Raw genomic sequence first — 21,992 nt, 5'->3', positions numbered from 1 at the left:
TCCTGTTTGGGTTTTTTTTTTTTTGGGGGGGGCGCACACAGTGGCACTCAAGGGTTACTCCTGGCTCTTCACTCAGAAATCACTCCTGGCAGGCTCGGGGGAATCATATGGGATGCCAGGGATTGAACCCGGGTCTGTCCCAGGCCAGCCACATACAAGGCAAATGCCTACCACTGTGCTAACACTTCCAAACCCGTACCTTGCTCCTGGAAGACTACAGTTTGCTGTGTGGCAGCATTTTATTTGATTTGGGGCCTACACCCATCAGTGTTCAGGACTTACTCCTGGTTCTGCACTCAGGAATCACTCTTGCTGATGCTCAGGGGACATTATGCAAGACAAGCACCTTCCTTGCTGTCCTATTGCTCCAGCCCTCTTATAGGTATTTGAAACTGACCTGCTTCCTTCCCACACTTTCGCTATTGGCCCTGTCCCTTTAGATCCCCTGGGGCTGGCTTTCAGCAGAGATGTTCAAGTTGGTCTTGTTTATCAGGCACTGCTCAAAGGGCTGAAGCACAGACAGGCTTTGCATGTGCCATCCCCAGCACTGGTTGGGAAGTGGCCCGAGTACATCCGGTGTGACCCACCAATAAAAGAAACACCTAAAAGAATAAATGGGGGGGGGCCCGGAGAAATAGCACAGTGGTGTTTGCCTTGCAAGCAGCCAATCCAGGACCTAAGGTGGTTGGTTCGAATCCCGGTGTCCCATATGGTCCCCCGTGCCTGCCAGGAGCTATTTCTGAGCAGACAGCCAGGAGTAACCCCTGAGCAACGCTGGGTGTGGCCCAAAAACCAAAAAAAAAAAAAAAAGAATAAATGGGGGCACCCGTGCCCACCATCACCATCTTCCTGGCAGAAAAATTGCCCATCTTCTTCACTAAACTCCAAAAGGAAATACCAGTCACTGATACTTCCAGATAGCCCGGTCTGGACTGATTCTAGAATATGGGGGGTTGGGGGGGTATAGATTCCCCTTTTCTGCATGAACCACAGTAGCCCACCACCACACCCTATACCCCTACACCTTCCAACAGAAACAGCAGTTCCACACAACAGCTTTTTCAGACTTCCAAGTCACCAAATTTGTTTCAGATTTATAAATTCTGGGCCGAAGCAGTGGTGCGGAGCTGTAAGGCGTGTCTGCCTTGCTGGTGCTAGCCTAGGATGGACCGCGGTTCGATCCCCCTGCGTCCCATATGGTCCCCCAAGCCAGGAGCGATTTCTGTGTAGGATTTCTTTTTTCCCTTGATTTTTTGGACCACACTCGTTTGACAATCGGGGGTTACTCCTGGCTATGAGCTCAGAAAATGCCCTGCCTTGGGGGGACCATATGGGACTCTGGGGGATTAAACCACGATCCATCCAAGGCTAGCACTTGCAAGGCAGACTCCTTACCTCTAGTGCCACCTCTCCATCCTCGGCCAGGAGTGATTTCTGAGTGCATAGCCAGGAGTAACCCCTGAGCGTCACCGGGTGTGGTCCAAAAAAAAGAAAAGAGTTATAAATCCTGCCATGCAACACCTCAATATATGGGATGCCGGGATTTCAACCAACGTCCATTCTGAATCAGCTGCGTGCAAGGCAAATGCCCTACTGCTATGCTATCTCTCAAGCCCCAACACCTCAATATTTTATAGTAGTATCAGCCCAATAGTACCCCAGGAAATCTGATGGGAAAGTTCCATAGGAATCTCCCTTGCTCAGGGAGCCTAAATAGCAATACAGAAGCTCAGCTTGCGCCAACTCAGCCCAGTCAATACTCAGAAATGACTCAGTGATACCAGGGCAAGATAGAACAATCATTTCAGACTGACCCAGTTGACCTAAATTTTGATAATTCCATTTGCCTTTGTGTTGTAACAAACAAGGTGAAGTAAATGGATGACAGTAAAGGGGACAGGTTGGAGTGGTGTGATGGGTGTTGGAACATTTCATGCCTGAAATGACTGGATTAAGGACAACTTGGTAAATCAGTGTTACAATAAAAATTAAAAAAAAAGAGGCCAGGAAGGTGGCGCTAGAGGTAAGGTGTCTGCCTTGCAAGCGCTAGCATAGGATGGACCGTGGTTCTATCCCCTGGCGTCCCATATGGTCCCCCAAGCCAGGGGCAATTTCTGAGCGCATAGCCAGGAGTAACCCCTGAGCGTCAAATGGGTGTGGCCCAAAAACCAAAAAAAATAAAAATAAAAATAAATTTAAAAAAATAGGGGGCCGGGCGGTGGCGCTGGAGGTAAGGTGCCTGCCTTGCCTGCGCTAGCCTAGGACGGACCGTGGTTCGATCCCCCGGCGCCCCATATGGTCCCCCAAGAAGCCAGGAGCAACTTCTGAGCGCATAGCCAGGAGTAACCCCTGAGCATCACAGGGTGTGGCCCAAAAAAACAAATAAATAAATAAATAAATAAAGATTAGGGCCCGGAGAGATAGCACAGCAGTGTTTGCCTTGCAAGCAGCCGATCCAGGACCTAAGGTGGTTGGTTCGAATCCCGGTGTCCCATATGGTCCCCCGTGCCTGCCAGGAGCTATTTCTGAGCAGACAGCCAGGAGTAACCCCTGAGCACCGCCGGGTGTGGCCCAAAAAAAAAATAAAATAAATAATAATAAAAATAAAGATTAGGCGCCAGAGAGATAGCATGGAGGTAGGACGTTTGACTTGCATGCATAAGGACAGTGGTTCAAATCCCGGCATCCCATATGGTTGCCCGAGCCTGCCAGGAGTGATTTCTGAGTGTAGAGCCAGGAGTAACCCCTGAGCACTGCCGGGTGTGACACCCACCCCAAAAAAAAAGAAAGATTAGGAAGACTGGAGCGATATCACAGCAGCTGACCAAGGCTGGGTCTGGGTTCAATCCCGGGCATCCCATATGCTTCCCCTAGCCAAGAGCGATTTCTGAGTGCAAAACCAGGAGTAACCCCTGAGCATCGCCAGGTGTGGCTGTCTGCTCAGAAATAGCTCCTGGATGGCATAGGGGACCCTATGGGACGCCAGGATTCGAACCAACCACCTTAGGCCCTGGATCGGCTGCTTGCAAGGCAAACACCGCTGTGCTATCTCTCCGGCCCTGCCTGGAGTTTTTAATTGACCTATGACAGGTTGTTTCATGGGTAAGGAACACCCTGTTTTTAGGCCAAAGGTTTATTCTTTCTATTTTCCCCAACTTTTTCTGCACCTGTGCAAAAGACTGCCTTTTGTTTTTAATCTTTTAAATAGTGGCTCCGCCTTTTTTCAATAGAACCTTGTGCATGAATTACTGTTTTATGTCATATTTCTTTTTTCTTTTTTTTTTGGGGGGGGGTCACACCCAGTAGCACTCAGGGATTTACTCCTGGCTCTAGGCTCAGAAATCGCTCCTGGCAGGCTAGGGGGACCATATGGGATGCTGGGATTCAAACCAATATCCTTCTGCATACAAGGCAAACATCCTACCTCCCTGCTATCTCTCTGGCCCCATATTTCTGTATTTTCTATGAAATTAAGGGGAGTGGGGCCGGAGAGATAGCATGGAGGTAAGGCATTTGCCTTTCATGCAGAAGGATGGTGGTTCGAATCCCAGCACCCCATATGGTCCCCTGTGCCTGCCAGGGGTGATTTCTGAGCCTAGAGGCAGGAGTAACCCCTGAGCACTGCTGGGTGTGACCCAAAAACCAAGAAAAAAAAAAAGAAGTAGAGAATTAAAGAAAGGATAGGGGCCAGGGGCCAAGTAATCTCAGGTGCATTGGTGGAAATAATAAAGAACAGAACTAACTATACAAGCCAAAGTCAACAACAGAATCTAAAAACCCAAACTATAACAATAAAAACATAAAATGAGCCTGTCATACTGGCAGGCCAGGGGCAAAATGTGATTGGTGGAAAGAGGTCGATACTGATGGTGGGATTGGCCCTGATTCATTGTATGCCTGAAATCTGTCTATGAAGGACTTTGTAAATCACAATGGTTTCAATAAAATAAACTTTAAGTAAATAAAAAATAAAGAGTAAATAGAGACTGAAATAATACAAAAAGGAGAGTATATGTCTTAAGTATGATTGACCCTGATCATACCTTAAGCATGATCAACCCCCAGCACCACATATGGCCCCTAGAGCACTCCACTCCCAGAAGTCAACCTTGAGACCAGAGCCAGGAGTCAGCCCAAAATGGGAAGAAAGAGATGCCAGAGAGATTAAGTACCCTTGTGCTCGCTTCGGCAGCACATATACTAAAATTGGAACGATACAGAGAAGATTAGCATGGCCCCTGCGCAAGGATGACACGCAAATTCGTGAAGCATTCCATATTTTTATGGTCTGAAGCTCTGTCTTTTCCACAACCACCCCCAGCTCCTTTCCTTTGGGCCCCCTTCACACAGTTCACCCCAACTCTCAGCTCACCCCCCAAACCTTCACCTTTCTGTATTCTGTTAGGTGAGCTGTTAGAAAAGAAGAAGAAAAAAAAAAAGAGATTAAGGCCCTTGCCTTGCATTTGGCCGACCTCAGTTCAATCCCCAGCACCAGATGCTCCCCAAGCGCAGAGCCTTCTCCTGAGCACTCCTGGGTGTGGTTTCCCCAAAACATACTATCAAGGCAGTATCCACACCCCACTTAGGCCAGCCTTGAGTCTGACAAGGCCATTTTCCTTCTGCAAGGACACCTCCCCAAAGCAGCTGTTTTTTCAGATACTCAGTAATTCACGCAATGGAAATGCTGTTGAGAGCTGGGGTGAGTCTGCTGGGGAGGACGCTTGGCTCACAAGCAGCCAGCCAGGAGTGATTCCTGAGCACAGTCAGGAAGAACCCTTGAGCACAGTGGGTGCAGTTCAAACCGTACCCCCCAAATAAAGCAGTCAAGATGTGGAAGTGAGAGAGATATCGAGGAAGAAAGACATTTGTCTTCTCCTCGCCATCGTCTGTCATCCCTGGGAGCTGCAGCCATGAAAGTGGAGAAGTGGAGCTGTGCAGTTTCAGCAGGTACAAGATCTACCCTGGCCATGGGAAGTGAGATGCCAGAACCGATGGAAAGGTTTTCCAATTTCTTTTCTTCTTCTTTTTTCTTGGGGGTGGGGGCTACACCCGTGATGTTCAGGGGTTACTCCTGGCTCTGCGCTCAGAAAATGCTCCTGGCTTTGGGGGACCATATGGGACACGAGAGGATTGAACCGCAGTCCATCCTAGGCTCGTGCTGGCAAGTCAGACGCCTTACTGCTCCGTGCCATCACTTCAGCCCCAGTTTTCCAACTTATTATTATTATTTGGTTTCTAGGTCACACTGGCGGTTCTCAGGGGTTTATTCCTGGCTCAGTGCTCAGAAATCGCTCCTGGCAGGCACAGGCACATATGGGATGCTGGGATTCGAACCACCGTCCATCCTGAATCTGCTGCGTGCAAGGCAAATGCCCTACCACTGTGCTATCTCTCCGACCCTATTTTTCCAGTTTCTTTGTTTCTTTCTGATTTTGTAATTTTGTTTTTGGGTCACACTCGTTGGCGCTCAGGAGTTACTCCTGGCTCTGCATTCAGAAATCGCTCCTGGCAGGCTCAGGGGACCATATGGGATGTCGGGATTCAAACCACCATCTGTCCTGAATCTGCTGAGTGCAAGCCAAAAGTCCTATAACTGTGCTATCTCTCCAGCTCCATTTTTCCAGCTTCTTAACGCAAAATGTGCATTTGCATTTCTTTCCAAGAGAAACTCTCAGCAAATAAACTGATCTGTCTTCTACAGAAGAAAGCACAAAAAGGGTCAGAAGAAATCCAGGGGCCGGGAAGGTGGCGCTAGAGGTAAGGTGTCTGCCTTACAAGCCCTAGCGTAGGGCGGACCGCGGTTCGATCCCCCGGAGTCCCATATGGTCTCCCCAAGCCAGGGGCGATTTCTGAGCTCATAGCCAGGAGTAACCCCTGAGCGTCAAACGGGTGTGGCCCAAAAACAAAAAAAAAAAAAAAAAAAAAAAGAAGAAATCCAAAAAAGAACTCGCTGTGCAGTCCAGTTCCAAGGGGCCATCACTGGTACATCTCTTACTGATATAACGACCGAGAGGAGCCCAAAACCTGATGTTAGAAAGGCTCAATGGGGGGCTGGTGAGGTGGCATTAGAGGTAAGGTGTCTGCCTTGCAAGCACTAGCCAAGGAAGGACCACGGTTCGAACCCCCGGCATCCCATATGATCCCCCCAAGCCAGGGGCAACTTATGAGCGCTTAGCCAGGAATAACCCCTGAGCATCAAACGGTATGGCCCGAAAAACCAAAAAAAAAAAAAAAAAAAAAGGAAAGGCTCAATGGAACAAGCAATCAGGGCTGCCAAGGAAGCAAAGAAAGCTAAGTAGGCATCTAGAAAGACAGCAATGGCTGCTGCTAAGGCTCCCATAAAAGCAGCCTCTAACCAGTGGTCCTCAAACTATGGCCCAAGGGCCACATATTGTATCTGTTTTGTTTCTTCATTGCAAAATAAGATATATGCAGTGTGCATAAGAATTCCTTCATAAGTTTTCTTTTTACTATAGTCAGACCCTCCAATAGTCTGAGGGACAGTGAACTGGCCCCCTGTTTAAAAAGTTTGAGACCCCTGCTAAGCAAAAGTCTGAGGTTTCTGCTCCTCCAGTTGATGGGAAACACTAAGTTAACAGATCCAATTTTTTTTTCTTTGTTTTTTGGGTCACACCCGGCAGCGCTCAGGGGTCACTCCTGGTTCTACGCTCAGAAATCGCTCCTGGAAGGATCGGGGAACCATATGAGATGCTGGGATATGAACCAATGACCCTCTGCATGAAAGGCAAATGCCTTACCTCCATGCCAACTTTCTGACCCCCAGATCCAATTTTTAAATAAAGATTTGACTATCGGGGCCTGAGAGATAGCACAGTGGTAGGGTGTTTGCCTTGCATGCAACCAACCCAGGACAAAGGGTGATTTGAATCCTAGCATCCCATATGGTCTCTTGAGCCTGCCAGGAGCAATTTCTGAGCACAGAACCAGGAGTAACCCCTGTGCGCTGCTGGGCACGATCTCCGCCCCAAAGAAAAAGGTTCAACAATAAAAAAAAAAAAAAAATTAAAGGGGCACAGCGGTAGGGCATTTGCCTTGTACACAACCGATCCAGGACGGACAGCGGTTCAGATTCCGACATCCCATATGGTCCCCCGTGCCTACTATGAGTGATTTCTGAGCACAGAACCAGGAGTAACGTGAGCACCACTGGGTATGACACCTCAAAAAAAAATTTAAAAAGACATTCGTCTCGGGGCCGGGCGGTGGCGCTAAAGGTAAGGTGCCTGCCTTCCCTGCACTAGCCTTGGACGGACTGCGGTTCGATCCCCCGGTGTCCCATATGGTCCCCCAAGCCAGGAGCAACTTCTGAGCGCATAGCCAGGAGTAACCCCTGAGCGTTACCGGGTGTGGCCCAAAAACCAAAAAAAAAAAAAAAAAAAAAAAAAAAAGACATTCGTCTCAGTAAAGCCCAGTTCAAACCCCTGGCATTGCATATGATGTTGTATTGTCAGGGGTCTTGAAACAGCCCCCCAAAAGAACACTACATATCACTATGTGAGGTGAAGAATGTTACCTAGACTAACTGTGGTAGTTATATAGCAAAGTATACAAACATGTCGCTTGGTTTGGGGTTTGCAGTGCTACGGGCTATTCTAGCAGAGCCTGGACCATAGGGTGGCGGGTGGGCACCTGTTCAGCCCTTTTGTGTCTCTTTGGCCCTGGAGTGCAGGTGTTCACAGGAGTCCTGAGCTAAATGCCCAGCACTGCGAGTGACCCCTTTCCCCATCACTCACCCAGTGTGGCCCCCAAACAGAAAGAAATGTCCCATCAATCATGCCCCACTCGGAAAGAAATAAGGGATTACAGCAGAGTGAGGGGTCATGGTGCTAAGGCTGGCATGATGCCATCATCCTGTCCCGGGGCTGCCCAGGGCTGGGGGCGCCTTATCCCTCCATCCAATCCCGAGTCCTTGGGGGCAACCCCAGTCCCTGATCCTGGCTGCAGTCACCTCAGAACTCAGGCCGCCAGAGTTCAAAATTTTATTTGAAAACAAGAGTAAACAATTTCATTGGGTTTTCATCAAACCACCTCACACTTGGCTTGTCTCCAGCAACAACAACAACAACAAAAAGTAAAAAAGAAACCGAAGCCGAAGGGGGTGTGTGTGTGGGGCGAGCAAGTGGCCCATCCCAGCTGGCCCCGGGATGGTCCTGGGACACTGTCTGGGACAAATGACAGGACGAAGCACCCGGCCTTGTACTTCAACAGACTAGTACCCTCCACAGCGAAAACGGGGGCCGGGGTGTGTGGGGTGTGGGACCGGGAAATTCCAACACAGGTCCTGAGCTGCCAGGGTCACTTCTAGAAACTTCCAGAAACATCTCCTCCCTACCCACTGGCTTTCAAACTGTCAGAGGTGCCCGCCTCAGTGCCTGGCACACGGGGCAGCAGTGGGGAGGTCGTAAGGGGCCTGTGTGCACCCCACAGCCAAGACACAGGCTGGTCCCAAGCTCCCAGGAGTTGAGTCAGACAGGAGTGGGGTGGGAAGAGAAGGCTTAGAGCCACGGGGGGGCGCAGGGGGCCCCACCTGGTGCTTTGATCACATGGAGATGAGGGTGACCGCTACCAGGCAGCGGTCAGAGCTGTAAACAGAGCCTGGGTGTGCCCTGAAACACACACATGGACAGGCTCGGGATGAGGGGTGGAAGGGGGGACAAGAAAGCCCTTGTGATGGAGGGGGACAGACAGAACATAATGAGCAGCGCCAGATGCATACTGGGGGAAGCCCCAGGCAGGAAACACTGAAGGAGTTGGGATGTGTGGGAGTGGTGGTAGTAGGAAGGGCTCAGAAGACTCCCCTCCTCTGGGGTGCCTGGGGGCTGCTCCCCACCGGGCTCATGGACCCCCTGCATTGGAGCAGCCACCGGAGGTTCTCCGGACCCTTTGGAAACATCCTAAACCTGCCTTTTGAACAAGCCCCCCTCCCTCAAAATAAATAGTGTGAATTTCTCACGCCACCCCAATTCCCCAGGGCCGCTGGGGGCTGCAGCAGCACTTGCCCGAATCTCTGGCCTTTGGTCCCCTGCAGCAGGCCCACCAACGTCCCAGGGGAGGGGCCAGCCCAGCCCTTTGGTCCATCTTGTTCATCAAAATAAAAATATGAAGAAAGAAAAGGCTCCACACGGCAACTTGGGTCAGTCGAGGTCTCAGCTTTGTCCCTTGGTCACTCTGTCCGGCCTTGCAAGGGCGGCCCCAGGGCCAGATAAGGTGGCTGGACTAGCGCACCCCTGGTCACTGCAGTTTCGTCCCCAGCTTGCGCTGTCTGTTCCTGTAACACAGGGTAAAGATCAGAGGGCATGGCCCCCACTCTGACCCAGCAAACACACCCCCACACACCCCCACCATCAAATGCCAGTCATCTTAGTAGCCCCACGACTGGCTGGAGCTGGGCAGCCTGAGTTCCTGATTTGGAGCTGAGCGTGGCCCCCTCTTAGGCCAGGCCTGCAGAGGACCCAAGTGGGTCTCAATGAGGCGCTGGATAGCCCATCAGAAGATGAGGATGGGATGTGGGTGGGGACAGGGAGACAGAGGCCACCTGGCAGGCCTCCAGGCAATTGTGGGGAATTCCCTTTCTTGGAGCCCACACAGAGTGGGTTCCTGTTTTGGCTGGGGAGCCAGACAGGAGACTAAGAAATGATCTCATCAAGTGGGAAGTGTGTAAGCAAAAGCTAGCCCATGGCCTCACAGAGCGAACCTAAGAACTAGGTTGTATGTGTGTGTTATGGGGGGGATAACTGTAGTCAGAGGGCCCCAGGACTACATAACAATTCACTGTACTACATAACAAAAACAAAGCCAAAATTTTCCAGAAGAACTGGGTGCCTGGAAGTTCAGAAACCAGGAGGGTCTGAGAGCACAGGAACCCCATTAAAAGCAGGAAGCCTCGGGCTAGGAAAGTGCTTGCCTAGTGTGACCGAGGGCCTGTGTTTGAGCCCCACAACACAAAAATATAAATAAATAAAGTGAAAATATCTGGAGACCTGAGCCGTATAGATGATACAGCGGAGAAGACGCTTGCTTCGCTTGTGGCCAACATGAGTTCAACTACATAGTCCCCTGAGCACCCGTCAGGGGCAACTCCAGAGCACTGCTGGGGATGGCCCCCGAAAACCAGCCACAAGATTCAGACACCTACAGGCAGGGATGGCTACAGGCTGGGCCCTCCCAGGCACCTGTCCTGGCACTTGTCTGGTGAGTGGACTATGCCTCTCCCAACTTTGGGCTGGTACTCCAATGCCTAGCCAGTCTTTCTGGGATTTAGGATCAGCTGTTCAGGGCAGTGCGCCTTAACTCCACGACTCTGGCACTTGGCTCCCTCACTTCCCTTTGTCACTCCAGAGGCGGCTGCCAAGTGCAGCACAAAGGTAGGACTTGGGGTCTGGGGTAACAGAGCATAACTAGGGCTAGGACTGGTGGGTGGGGCCTGAGCCAATGGTCAGGGCCACCTGGCAGGTGGAGGTGCCCAAGGCCCTTCCAGTTCTGGCTCCTCTACATCCAGGCTTCCCCCTCTTGCCTTGGGCTAACTGCACCTTGATGCAGCAGCAGCTGCTCGCCCCACACAGCCATGTGCTTGTCCCTGGGCCTCCCCTGAGGCCTCACCTCATCTCAGCAGCGGGGGTGGAAGAACCAGGCCTTTGCACCCTGCCCAGGATTCAGGGCAAGTGGTAGGGGACCACCACAGTTCAGCTCTGCCTGAACTTGCAGAGAAGCAGGCACCCCCAGATCCCTGCACCACAGTGCACCCGACCCCGGGAATGAGTGTCAGTGCAGAGTAGTCCCAGGGGATCCTGTCCACACCCTGTCCTGTCCTGGCTACCTCCCTCGATGGGCCAGCCTTCTCACCTGGGAAAGCAGGCTAGGTAGGGAGGGCTCTGAGGCAATCTGAGGAAGAGCTTGGGCAGGGAACTTGCTCTTGGGAAATCTCCAAAACTGGGGCACTGGCTGCGCCCTGAGGGGAGTGAGGGGCGTGCCCCACAGCACAGGGGGCCCCCTCAACACCTCTGACCCTGGACTCACCTGGCTTCCGCCCGGGTGACCGTGTACTCGAACCAGAGCACGTTAGGAATGAGGCTTGTGTCCCGGATGAGGAAGAACTCAGACACCGGCCTGGAGGGACACCCCATAAAACCAGCACTGCATTAGCAGTGGTGCCAAAGTGCCCCCTAGAGGCTGGAGTAGGCACTGCATCTACCCCCATTCCCCACCCCACCACCCCGACACACCCAGTGGGGTGACCCAGGACCCAATAGGAAAGGGGAGTCTGGTGAGGGAAGGGATCCCCAAGGTGCCCACTCCCAGGAGGGGCAGTTACCAGGCCGCTATCCTCGGGAAGAAGGGTGTGAGGACCTCCTGCGTGAAGATGAACCACACGATGGCCATGAGGCCGCCTGCGATGCCCCCATACAACACCTGGCTCCAGGTGTGGTAGAGCAGGTAGACCCTGGTGGGCACAGAGCTCTGCTCAGCTCAGGGGAGCCCGCTGAGGGGGGCCCTATCCGGGATGTGTGTGCACATGCGGAGGCCACACCTGGGCCAGATCCCCAAACAGCTGGAAGTGGGGGGACTGCACCCCAACAGCGGCACCCTCAGCCCTTGCTGTGGCTCAACTGGGACCCACCTTCCTTCCCGACCAGACCTTGAACTCTGAATGTGTCTGTGACTCGGGATATAGGGGGGTCCCCAGTGCCCAGTTCAGAGCTGCTGAGTGGGACGGGAGAACAAGTCTTGACCCTCTGCTTTCCCAGCTTTGCCCCAGGAGCTCGGGGAGAGGGGTTCTCCTGGAGGAGCCTTACCTGCTGTAGGAGACCAGAACGGCCACAGTGAGGAGGCCGGCGGACACCACATGCCGCCACAGCAGGTCCAGACACCTGGCATTGTTGGTCTGGTGCATTCTGGAAAAGTTCCCACTGGTCAGACATGAGCCCCGTGGACACCCTCCCCCACTCCCCACCCCTTGCCTGGGGAAGCTCTCACCGTAAGTACAAGAATAGGAATGAGTAGACAGAGAAGAACCACATGAACTGGGAGTGGCTGGAAGGCATGCCGTACTGGGTGCCCACAGACGTGTGGGGGCCTGGGGGGGAGAGACGGGGGTGAGGGGGGATGCCGCACTAGTGAGGGGTACAGGGCCAAGGCAGGGGCACCACGGTGGGACCTACCTCCACAGGGCCGCGCCTCCTGTACAACATGCTTGATTAGCCAGTTGACCCCCTGGTTCAGTCCCAGGCCCCCCAGGAATGAGATCTGCAGGGAGAGGGGAGCCGTCAGCTGGGCTTAGGGAACCTCTTGTCTCCCCTCCCTGCTGTGACCCTGAGAGAACAGCCAGCCATTCCCCAGGAGCCTCCACACAACTCAGGGAGGAAGGGGCGGGGGAGGGAGGCAGGGGGCCTCAGAGGGTGGGCGAGACCTGAGTCCATCCTCCATACTGACCCCTGAGCACTGAGCTGGGGGCAGCAACTCCCACTTTCCCCTCAGAACCACTGCATGTGGCCCCAAAACAAAAAGAGAAAGAAAGATGGGAGCAGAGGTGGCGCTAGAGGTACGGTGTCTGCCTGGCAAGCGCTAGCCAAGGAAGGACCGTGGTTCGATCCCCTGGCGTCCCATATGGTCCCCCCAAGTCAGGGGCAATTTCTGAGCTCTTAGCCAGGAGTAACCCCTGAGCATCAAATGGGTGTGGCCTGAAAAACCAAAAAAAAAAAAAAAAAAAAGATGGGAGCAGGGCCAGAGAGATAGCACAGCAGTAGGGTGTTTGCCTTGCACGCAGCCAACCCAGGACTGTGTTCAATTCCCGGCTTCCCATATGGTCTCCTGAGCCTGCCAGGGGCGATTTCTGAGCGCAGAGCCAGGAGTAACGCCTGTGCACTGCCAGGTGTGACCCCAGAAACCAAAAAAAAAAAAAAAAGAAAGATGGAAGCAGAACCGGAGAGCCGCAGCTGGGGCAGAATGCAGTACAGGGATTCAAGGGCAGTGCAAGAATGTGGGGAAGCAATACAGGGAGTCAGGGGTGTAGTGCAGGGGTGAGACCGGGGACAGACGCACCGTGTGCAGTTCCCGCTTGAAGATGATGAGAGTCACGAAGCCGATGATGATGGCCACAGGGCTGAGGCTCAGGTAAGCGAGAATGTGGCCGGACAGATCACCTGGGGAGATAGGGGAGAAGGAGTGAAGGCCCTGAAGGGGTGGCCTGGAAGTGAGGTACAGAACATTCTGGAAGAGGAGACACATGCTCTCCCTGACACACTCACTCCTAGGAGGGCCCCGGGCAGGCTCAGTCATGGCCAACACATACCACAGCAGAAAAGGCTACCAGCCCATGGGACTATCTGGACACTGAGAGGGCAGGAGAGAGAGTGTGGCCAGTGGGGGCAGAGACAGTAGGCGGGTAGAATGGGAAAGGCACACCAAACAGGGTGCTCACCTGTACGCTGCCCACTGGGGTTTGATTCCCTAGCACATAACAGGGCCCTCCAGGATTTTTGGGAGCACCCCCTGACCAACACTGGGTGTGACCATCAGCCCTGCCCCTCACAAAAGAGAAAACAGTGCCTCTTGGATTGAATGGACAGTCTGTGCTAAGGGATGGAGGGCAGGAAGAAAAGCTGGTTCCCAAGAGGTTCTGCTCTTGGGTGGAACCCAAACAGTGAAGGCAAACAAACGGGGGAGGGGACCCTGGGGGGGACAGGATGGGTGGTACCTCACGAGGGAGGCTGAGTTTCAAGCCTGACACCCAGCAACACATTAGGTCTGATCAAAACCACAAGCTGGTCACACTCACAAATCTGAGGCGAGTCATAGCTCAGCAGGGAGGGCACTCATCTGCAGTCAATCTAGGATCTATCCCCGGCACCCAGAGGGCTCCCCTGAGAACCACCAGGAGTAACCCCTGAGTATATCTGGGTGTGATTCCTAGAACTAAGGTGGCTCCCAGAGGAATGTACTGAAATCCTTTTACAAGAGAAGACGGGCTCTTTAAGAGGTGGGGTTATGAGAACATAATTTCACCTATGGTGGGGGTGCCAAAGCCCCCAAATCCCATAATCTATGCCTCCAAGATATCTATTTTTTTGTTCATTTTTGGGCCATACCCAGTGGTGCTCAGGGGTTATTCCTGGCTCTGCACTCAGGAATCACTTCTGGCAGACCTGAGACCATATAGGATGCCAGGGATGGAACCTAGGGTGGCTGTGTGCAAAGCAAGGACTCTCCCTACCCGCTGTACTATTGATCTATTGATCTGACCCCAGGTATGTCAATTTAAAAAAACTAGATCAAATCCCTAATACTGTATCCCCAAAAGAATTAAAATGAGAGGGACCACCAAGTCAAGATGAGCTTGACTGAAAAGGGGGAGTCCCTCAGAGGAGAGGGCCATGCAGAGGGGTGCCTCCATGTTCCAGCTGGCATCTGGGTTCACAGACTCCAGTGGTGGAGACTGACTACCCAGTCCAATCAACCAGCCAAAGTGGAAGTTTACACTGAGAGTTGGTGTAAACTGCTCACTGCCTGGGCACCAATCCCAGTTGGAGAGATCTGACCCAACAGGTCTGACCCAATGCCTAGGATTCTAAGCCCTCCCCAAAAGTCTGCAGAATCCAACAGGGCCAAAGGTGAGTGACCCTAACTGCAACTGGCCCTGCTTGAGGTCAACAAATCAGCTCCCAGATTTACCAGCCCCTTATCTGAGAGGTGTGTAGCAGGCACCCCCGTGCTGGAGCAGAACTGGAAGGCATCTGGGTCAAGGCACCTTGAGTCAGCAGACAGTGGGGCCCTCTACAGCACCCTTCCCCACGCCTCAGCTTCTGCCTGCAAAATGGGGTATGTCACCTGGGGACACTGCTCCAGCCCGCTATGCTAGCAATGATGCCACTCAGGGGCTGGGAAAGGGTCCACACCACTGGCTGGGCTCCAGGGAAAGGTGCCTATGCCAGGTCGAGCCCACTGCAAGACGCACTTCACCTCACCTTTCTGGGGAGTCGGTGTGGGATGTGGGTGGCTCCTTCATGCAGTGTCAAGCCCTCCCACTCGCGACTCCAGTCTTGAGGCTGCCCTGCCCATGCCCACAGAGCTGGACCCGCAGGACAGGAGGGGTCCCCTGACATGGTGTCAACGGGCCTTGGGGCAGCCCCTGCTCCATTTGCGGGTCTGTCATGCGCTGCGCTGCCCTATTTTTCTGGACCTCAGCACACTGGGGACACTCTTGGGGGGGTGAATTTAGCAGAAAGGAAAGAGCTGCTGTCTTGTTCCTGTGGGGGCTGGCGGAGCACTGAGACTCAGGCCAGGGTCATGATGGGGGGGCAGCATAAAGGGGCCTCAATCAACCAACCCCGTCATCCCCAGGCCTGTTTCCCTCAGGTCAAATGGGCCGCACTGGCCAATTCACCTCCCATAACCGTAACCAAGGATAAGCTGAGGGCCTGGCCCTGAGGAAGCACTCAGAGGGCACCAGCTGAATGAATGGGTGTACCTGGTGGGCAGCCAGGTGGGTGGGGCCCAGCACCTGGCAAGGCTGCCCCTGCAGCTCATGATAAGCCGGAACACAAGAGGGTCAGAGTTCCCTGGCATTCAGCCTTGGGGCCTCACAGTTCCGGGGAGCTGCAGGGACAAGCCTCAAGTGAGGGGCTCCCTCCAAGACCACACCCTCCTCCTTCCTCACTTCAGAGGGTGCCCAGACTCGGCTGGGTGATAGGAACTGGGAGCTATTGATGTCAAGTCTCGAGATGCCAGGCATTGCACTCGCTTTGCTCCTGGCATTCAAACCCTCAAGCCAGCCCTGGCAAGGGTTGGGTATGAGGATTAGTTAAGACTGGAGGCAAAACAGCCACAAACCAGCAGAACCTGAGCTCCAAAAGCTCTGATTTCCCCACCCAGAAAGCTACTAGCGGGAATAACCCTAAGCCTATGGGATAGGGTCTCCTCTGAGATAGAAAGCTCTAGAAGTGAGGATACCCCTACTCCACCCCACCCCACACACACAGCCACCAGCTCTGCCTTGGAAGGGTGCCCTCGATTATGCCCTGATCAGAACCAGGCCTCCCCAAGAACTCAAACCATGAAGACCCTCCTAGGACACTGTTTGCACACTCTCCACCATAGGGGGGCTCATCCCTGCACCCCGCAGGATTGAAAGGAAGCAGGGTCACTCACTCCCAGCATGCTGGGAGGGCAAGGAGCAAGGATCCCCACCAGGTTAGGCCCAGGCCTCCTTCTCGACTCCCACAGCCCCCCACTCCCCACCCCAAATGGGCCCACCCGAGCCGCAGGCCCCGGGGGAGTGCCCAGCCGCGCAGGCGCAGAAGGGCGCCCTGCTCATCGCCGCCCTACTGCGTCTGCGCGGCCAGCGCGGGCCGAGCCCCTCCAAGGCTCCCAGTTTGACAGTTCCCACCCCGCTCCCGCCGCGGCGGCCTGGAGAAGGGGCCGGGGCGCGTGAGCCGGGCGGGCCGGCCCCGGGGGGAGACGTCCTCGGAGTCGAGGCTTCTTTTTACCTGCGGGATATTCGACGTGGGTGAGGGTGACTGGCCGCCATGAAGCGGGGAGCGAGCACTGCCCGTCCGCTGCCATCTTACCCGGAGACCGGGCTTCGCGGAGCAGCCAATAAGGAGCCGGGGGGGCGGTGGGATTGACCAATCAGAGTGCGGAGGCGCCGCGCAGCCAATCGGAAGCCGAGGTAGTGACCAGCTCAGCCAATTAGCGTGCTGGGCCTAATGGCGAATCAGAGAGCGGGATTCCGAGAAGCCCCACCAGTTGGGCGGGGCAACACCCGTTTGGAGGCGGGGCCTAGGTAGCTGCCAGGCCAATCAGAGAAGAGGACGCTTCCAGCGCAGAAGGGAGCGCGCGAGGACCAATCCGGAGGCGCGAGACACTCGCGCTGTGCGCGGGGCGGGCCAATCAGGCAGCAGCTCAGGGGGCGTGTTGGCCTTTGGTGGGAGCTTTGGTTTGGCTGTGCCGGTGCCTGGGATCCCGCCGCGTGCCTGCGGGGCTCGGGCGCTTCTGGGGCCGGAGCGGTGGCGCAAGCGGTAGGGCGTCTGCCTTGTACGCGGCTGACCCAGGACGGACCTGAGTTCGATCCCCACCATCCCATAAGGTCCCCCAAGCCAGGAGCGATTTCTGAGCGCAGAGTCAGGAGTAACCCCTGAGTGTCACCGGGTGTGGTCCCCCCAAAAAATAAAATAGGAAAAAATAAAAATAAATAATAAAATAAAATAAACTGGGGATCAGAGAGCAATTTATTTCCCCCTGCCTTTTACTGCCAGGCCACACAGTGCAAGTGACACCGAGGTGGCCCAGTGAGGACCCCCGGGAGGGAGCAAGCGCTCAGCGCAGCACCCACTTTGGGGAATGGAGGCCACTTAGATGCCCCGTGCCTTGTCCTGGCTCCCTGGGAGGAGAGGATGGAAAAAATCTAGGTGTCGACCCTGTTTACTGGTAGCTGAAAGTGGACGGGTTCGAATCTCATCTCTCCTGATTGATGCCAAGTGAGTTTTTTTTTTTTTTTTTTTTTTTTTTTTTTGGTTTTTGGTTTTTGGGCCACACCCGGCATTGCTCAGGGGTTACTCCTGGCTGTCTGCTCAGAAATAGCTCCTGGCAGGCACGGGGGACCATATGGGACACCGGGATTTGAACCAACCACCTTTGGTCCTGGATCGGCTGCTTGCAAGGCAAACACCGCTGTGCTATCTCTCCGGGCCCTAAGTGAGGATATTTTAATAGGATAAAAGACTTGGAATGGAGCCTGGAAGCATATACTGCAAGGGTTCCAGCTCTTTGAACCGTCCCCAATATATGGAAGTATTTTCTAATATTTTCAGATATGTGTGTGTGAGAGAGAGAGAGAGAAGGGGGAGAGAGAGAGAAGGGGGGGAGAGAGAGAGAGAGAGAGAGAGAGAGAGAGAGAGAGAGAGAGAGAGAGAGAGAGAGAGAGAGAGAGAGAGAGAATGTGTGTGTCACACCCTACAGTGCTAGGGAAAACCACACCTGGCGGCGCTCAGGGGTTACTCCTGGCTCTGTACTCAGGAATTGATCCTGGCAGGCTTGGAGTACCATATGGGATGCCGAGGATCAAACCCGGGTTAACCTTATGCAAGGCAAACACCCTACATGCTGTGCTATTGCTCCAGTCCATGGATAAGCATTTTAAAGAAACTGTTGGGGGGGGCAGGAGCGATAGTACAGCGGGTATTACAAGCTGCCTACCTGGGTTTGATCCCCAATATTCCATATGATCCCCCAAGCTTGCCAGGGGTGACCCCTGAGCACAAACCTAGGACTCAGCCAAAGCACCACTCGGTGTTGCCCCAATACAAAATAATAAATGGTTTTACATGTTCTTTTAGGTTTGGGCTGTTTTGTAGGGTACCCCCATACTCACCAGTGAGCCAGGATGTTGCCTGCCTTCCCCCCCTTGACTCTACTCAGTTCCTTGCAGTCCAGCCTGGGATTGTTCAGATCAACTGACTCTATTCCTGTCTCCCACCTTCGTTCACCAGTCACTCCCCATTGTCAGTCGGATAAGGATAAGACGGAGGGAGGTGTGATGGGGTTGAAAACTACTCAAATAGTTTCAGCTGTTTGCACTGACCCTGGGGGATTGGGGCACATTTCCCAGGCAGAGAGGCAGAGCCCCCACGGAACCCTAAAACCATCGTTGGAAGAATTTCACCCAGCAAAGGAGGGTCAGGAACCTCCAAAATGAGAGGGGGTTCCTGGGGTGAGGTTTCCCCAGCAGAAAAAAAGACATGGACAGGTGGTCCATGCCAGAGGTGAACTGGTGAGACAGGAACAAGGTAGAGTATGGGCACAGGGGTCAAGGTTGAAGGGCTCCCACTGACTGTAAGCAGGTCTGCATAGAAGGAAGGAAAGATTGGGCAGAATGACTTTTTTTGTGTGTGTGTGGTTTTTGGGTCACACCCGGCAGTGCTCAGGGGTTACTCCTGGCTCCATGCTCAGAAATTGCTCCTGGCAGGCACAGGGGACCATATGGGACGCTGGGATTTGAACCGATGACCTCTTGCATGAAAGGCAAACGCTTTACCTCCATGCTATCTCTCCAGCCCCAGAATGACTATTTTTTATCTCCATTTTTATAGCTTTTTAGGGGGGTTGGGGTTTCTTCTACAGTGCTCAGAGATGCTATGGTGTAAGGGCTGGAATCTGGGCACTTTGATCACCAGTCACCACCCACACTTCCTTTGTGCCACTTCCCAAGACTGGGCTTGGCTTCTCTCCACAATTAGTACCTGGTCTCGGATTTCCTGGAATTAGACAAGGATCAACTGGCACCCCACCAGGTAGATCCCAGGCCCAAAGCCTGCAGGAGCTCATGGTCCACCACCCCCCCAACCACACTCCCAGCTTGTCCTGGGGAATAATGAGTCACCCCACCTTGTCTGATGTTACTCCTGACTGCTACCTCTCCCCTCTCTTGGAATTCCCTCTTGGACTGGGTCAGAAGCTACATGGAACACATGGATGTCAATCCAGGAGGGAAACCTGGGTGTGGATGGCGCCTGTGCGCACTGAATCTGAGAACAGTGGGTCGAGGGCAGACAAGTGGCTGGAGATTTTACGGCATGTAGACACTCAGGCTTGGGGTGTTTGTGTGAAGCATTGTGCACTTCTGTTGATGTAATGTAACGGCAGTTGCACCTGGACACACCCCTAGGATCACCCCACGCTAATGACAGTTAGACCTGGACACGCCCCTAGGATAACCCCACTCTACTGACAGTTGGGCCTGGACATGCCTCTGGTTACACCTGGTAAAAAAATTGGGACAGTTGGAGGGGGGGCCCAGGATAGAGGCCAGAGCAGCACCTGCCAATCTGCTGGTCTGCCAGGAGGCTGGAGATAAGCATCTTAGATGCTGCCTGCTTTGTATCTATCCCTCTCTCTCTCTCTCTCTCTCCCCCAGATCTACAGGCCTCCCCCTCTAGCCAGTAAATTGAAATCTCTCAGAAAACCCCAGGAAAGCAGAAGGCTTCAGAATTCAAGCGGGGATATAGGGGTCAGAGTGATGGTGCAGCAGTAGGGCGTTTGCCTTGCATGCGGCTGAATCGAACTATAGTTCGATTTCCCAGCGTCCCATATGGTCCCCCCAAGCCAGGAGCAATTTCTGAGTGCAAAGCCAGGAGTAACCCCTGAGTGTCACCAGGTGTGGCCCCCCAAAAATTTCAGGGGGCTGGAGCGGTGGCACAAGTGGTAGGGCATGTCTTGCTATGCACTAACCTAGGACAGACCGTGGTTCGATCCCCCGGCATTCCATATGGTCTCCCAAGCCAGGAGCCATTTCTGAGCACATAGCCAGGAGTAACCCCTAAGTGTCAATGGGTGTGCCCCCCTCCCCCTCAAAAAAAGAATTCAGTTGAGAGTAAAGACATTGGATTCCTACGTCTTCTCTCCTCTCCTCTCCTTTCCCTCTCGAGCTGGGCAGGCAGTGACAGAGCCCAAGTGGCTACACACTTCTAAATTGATGGAAATGTTCTGTGCTGCTTTAGGGGTCACATCTTGTAGTGCTGGAGACTGAATGTGGGCTGTGTGCCAAGGCACCTCTGCCTGTCAGCTGAGCATGGGCCAGGTCTACTGTCCAGGATGGGGGGCCCTGGACACCTTCCTTTTCTGTATGGGGAATAGGAATGGACACCACTTCCGGGTGCAGCTCTGGACCCCAGCACCATGGTTGGTGACCCCTAACCATGGCTTCATAAGTCCAGGGTGATGTGTGGTTGGGCTGTCAAGGGGTTGAACCCAGGGCCTCATACAATGCAAGGCTTGGACTTAATATGAGTTACAATGAAGTACCATTAGGAGAGAACAGTGGGACCAGAGTGAGGAGTGAGGAGTGTGCTTGCCTTGCACATGGCCAACCCGGGTTCTATTACTGGCATCACATATAGAACCCCAAGCAATGCCCAGAGTGATGCTGAGTGCAGAGCCAGGAGTAAGCCTTGAGTATCACCAAGTGTGACCCAAAAACCAATGAATACTGTCCATGGCTACGGAGATGCTCAAGGGACTGAGCACAGGTTCTGCATGCAGCGGGCCTGAATTCAAGCCTGTAGGTATCCCTTCCCCCAACTCATCTATCCCACCTGAATGATCAGAACTGCCCACACCTGGAATGGGTGGGCAGAGGAGTCTGCAGGGGAAAGAGAGGGGAGATAAGGAGAGTTAGAGAGAGAAGCGAGAGAGAGGCATCATCAGAGATTCGGCATCAGATTCATCATTTGCAATTGAGCATCATCGAAGCAGCAGCAGCAGCAAAGGGAGTTAGTCATTCTGGAAGCCAGTTAGGAAGCCTGGTGGAGGCAGCTGAAAGGGAGACAGAGGCCGAGAGAGCCAGAGGGAGTAGGGAAGTAGCTGCGAGGAAAAGGCTTAGTATAGAGGCCATATGAGGAGGTGCACATGGCGATAGGGATTGTGAAATAAAGCTGGCTGACTCCTGGAACTTCATCTCTACGCCTTCACCCTGCAATCTTCAGACCCGCCAGACCATAGGTACTTTGGGAGCCTGGTCGAGCCCAGAAAGGCCTCACCATTTCCACACCAACTCTAGGACTCTTTAATTTATATTAAGAGAACACAAGCCCCACAATCACGGGTCCCTTAAGTACCTCAAGGACCAGCTCCTGAGCACTAATGTAAATAAATATAAACAAATCTTCCATGGGGTTCAGGGCTACTCCCTGAGTTAGGTGTTCTGCCTGCAGGAGATCCAGATCCAAGTTTGTTTTTGGTTTTTGGATCACACCAGACAGCATTCAGGGGTTACTCCTGGCTCTACATTCAGAAATTGCTCCTGGCAAGCTCGGGGACCATATGGGATGCCGGGATTCAAACCACCGTCCTTCTGCATGCAAGGCAAATGCCTTACTTCCATGCTATCTCTCCAGCCCCTTTTTTTGGTTTTTGAGTCACATCTGGCAGTGCTCTGGGCTGACTCCTGACTGCACTCAGGGATAACTCCTGGTGGGTTCAGG

General features: G+C 53.5%; 1 protein-coding gene and 1 non-coding gene across 2 annotated transcripts; one reads left to right on the top strand and one right to left on the bottom strand.

Moving 5' to 3' along the window:
• Positions 1 to 4,176: 4,176 nt before the first annotated feature.
• On the top strand, positions 4,177 to 4,283 carry LOC126010419 (U6 spliceosomal RNA). Its single transcript, XR_007496449.1, has one exon. It is a non-coding gene; the product is annotated as a U6 spliceosomal RNA (small nuclear RNA).
• A 3,881-nt stretch (positions 4,284 to 8,164) lies between these two features.
• On the bottom strand, positions 8,165 to 16,579 carry DOLPP1 (dolichyldiphosphatase 1). The gene is made up of 8 exons (XM_049774089.1): positions 16,503 to 16,579; positions 13,060 to 13,160; positions 12,180 to 12,264; positions 11,995 to 12,094; positions 11,814 to 11,912; positions 11,333 to 11,461; positions 11,038 to 11,127; positions 8,165 to 9,289 (listed from the first exon to the last, which is right to left on the bottom strand). The coding sequence occupies exons 1-8, from the start codon at positions 16,576 to 16,578 to the stop codon at positions 9,253 to 9,255; spliced, it is 717 nt and encodes a 238-aa protein (XP_049630046.1). The 5' UTR covers position 16,579; the 3' UTR covers positions 8,165 to 9,252.
• Between the last annotated feature and the right edge of the window lie 5,413 nt (positions 16,580 to 21,992).

Source organism: Suncus etruscus, chromosome 5 (assembly GCF_024139225.1).
Source record: "Suncus etruscus isolate mSunEtr1 chromosome 5, mSunEtr1.pri.cur, whole genome shotgun sequence".
NCBI classification, from domain to species: Eukaryota; Metazoa; Chordata; class Mammalia; order Eulipotyphla; family Soricidae; genus Suncus; species Suncus etruscus.
The sequence above is the reverse complement of the archived record's forward strand: the minus strand, read 5'-3'. Positions and strand labels throughout refer to the sequence as shown.

Coding starts and splice junctions, on each gene's coding strand:
- DOLPP1 (XM_049774089.1), bottom strand. CDS start 16,578: ATGGCAGCGGACGGGCAGTGCTCGCTCCCCGCTTCATGGCGGCCAGTC. Junction 12,265..13,059: donor TCAAGCGGGAACTGCACACG/GTGCGTCTGTCC, acceptor CTCTCCCTGCAG/ATCTCATTCCTGGGGGGCCT. Junction 12,095..12,179: donor GGAGGCGCGGCCCTGTGGAG/GTAGGTCCCACC, acceptor TCTCCCCCCCAG/GCCCCCACACGTCTGTGGGC.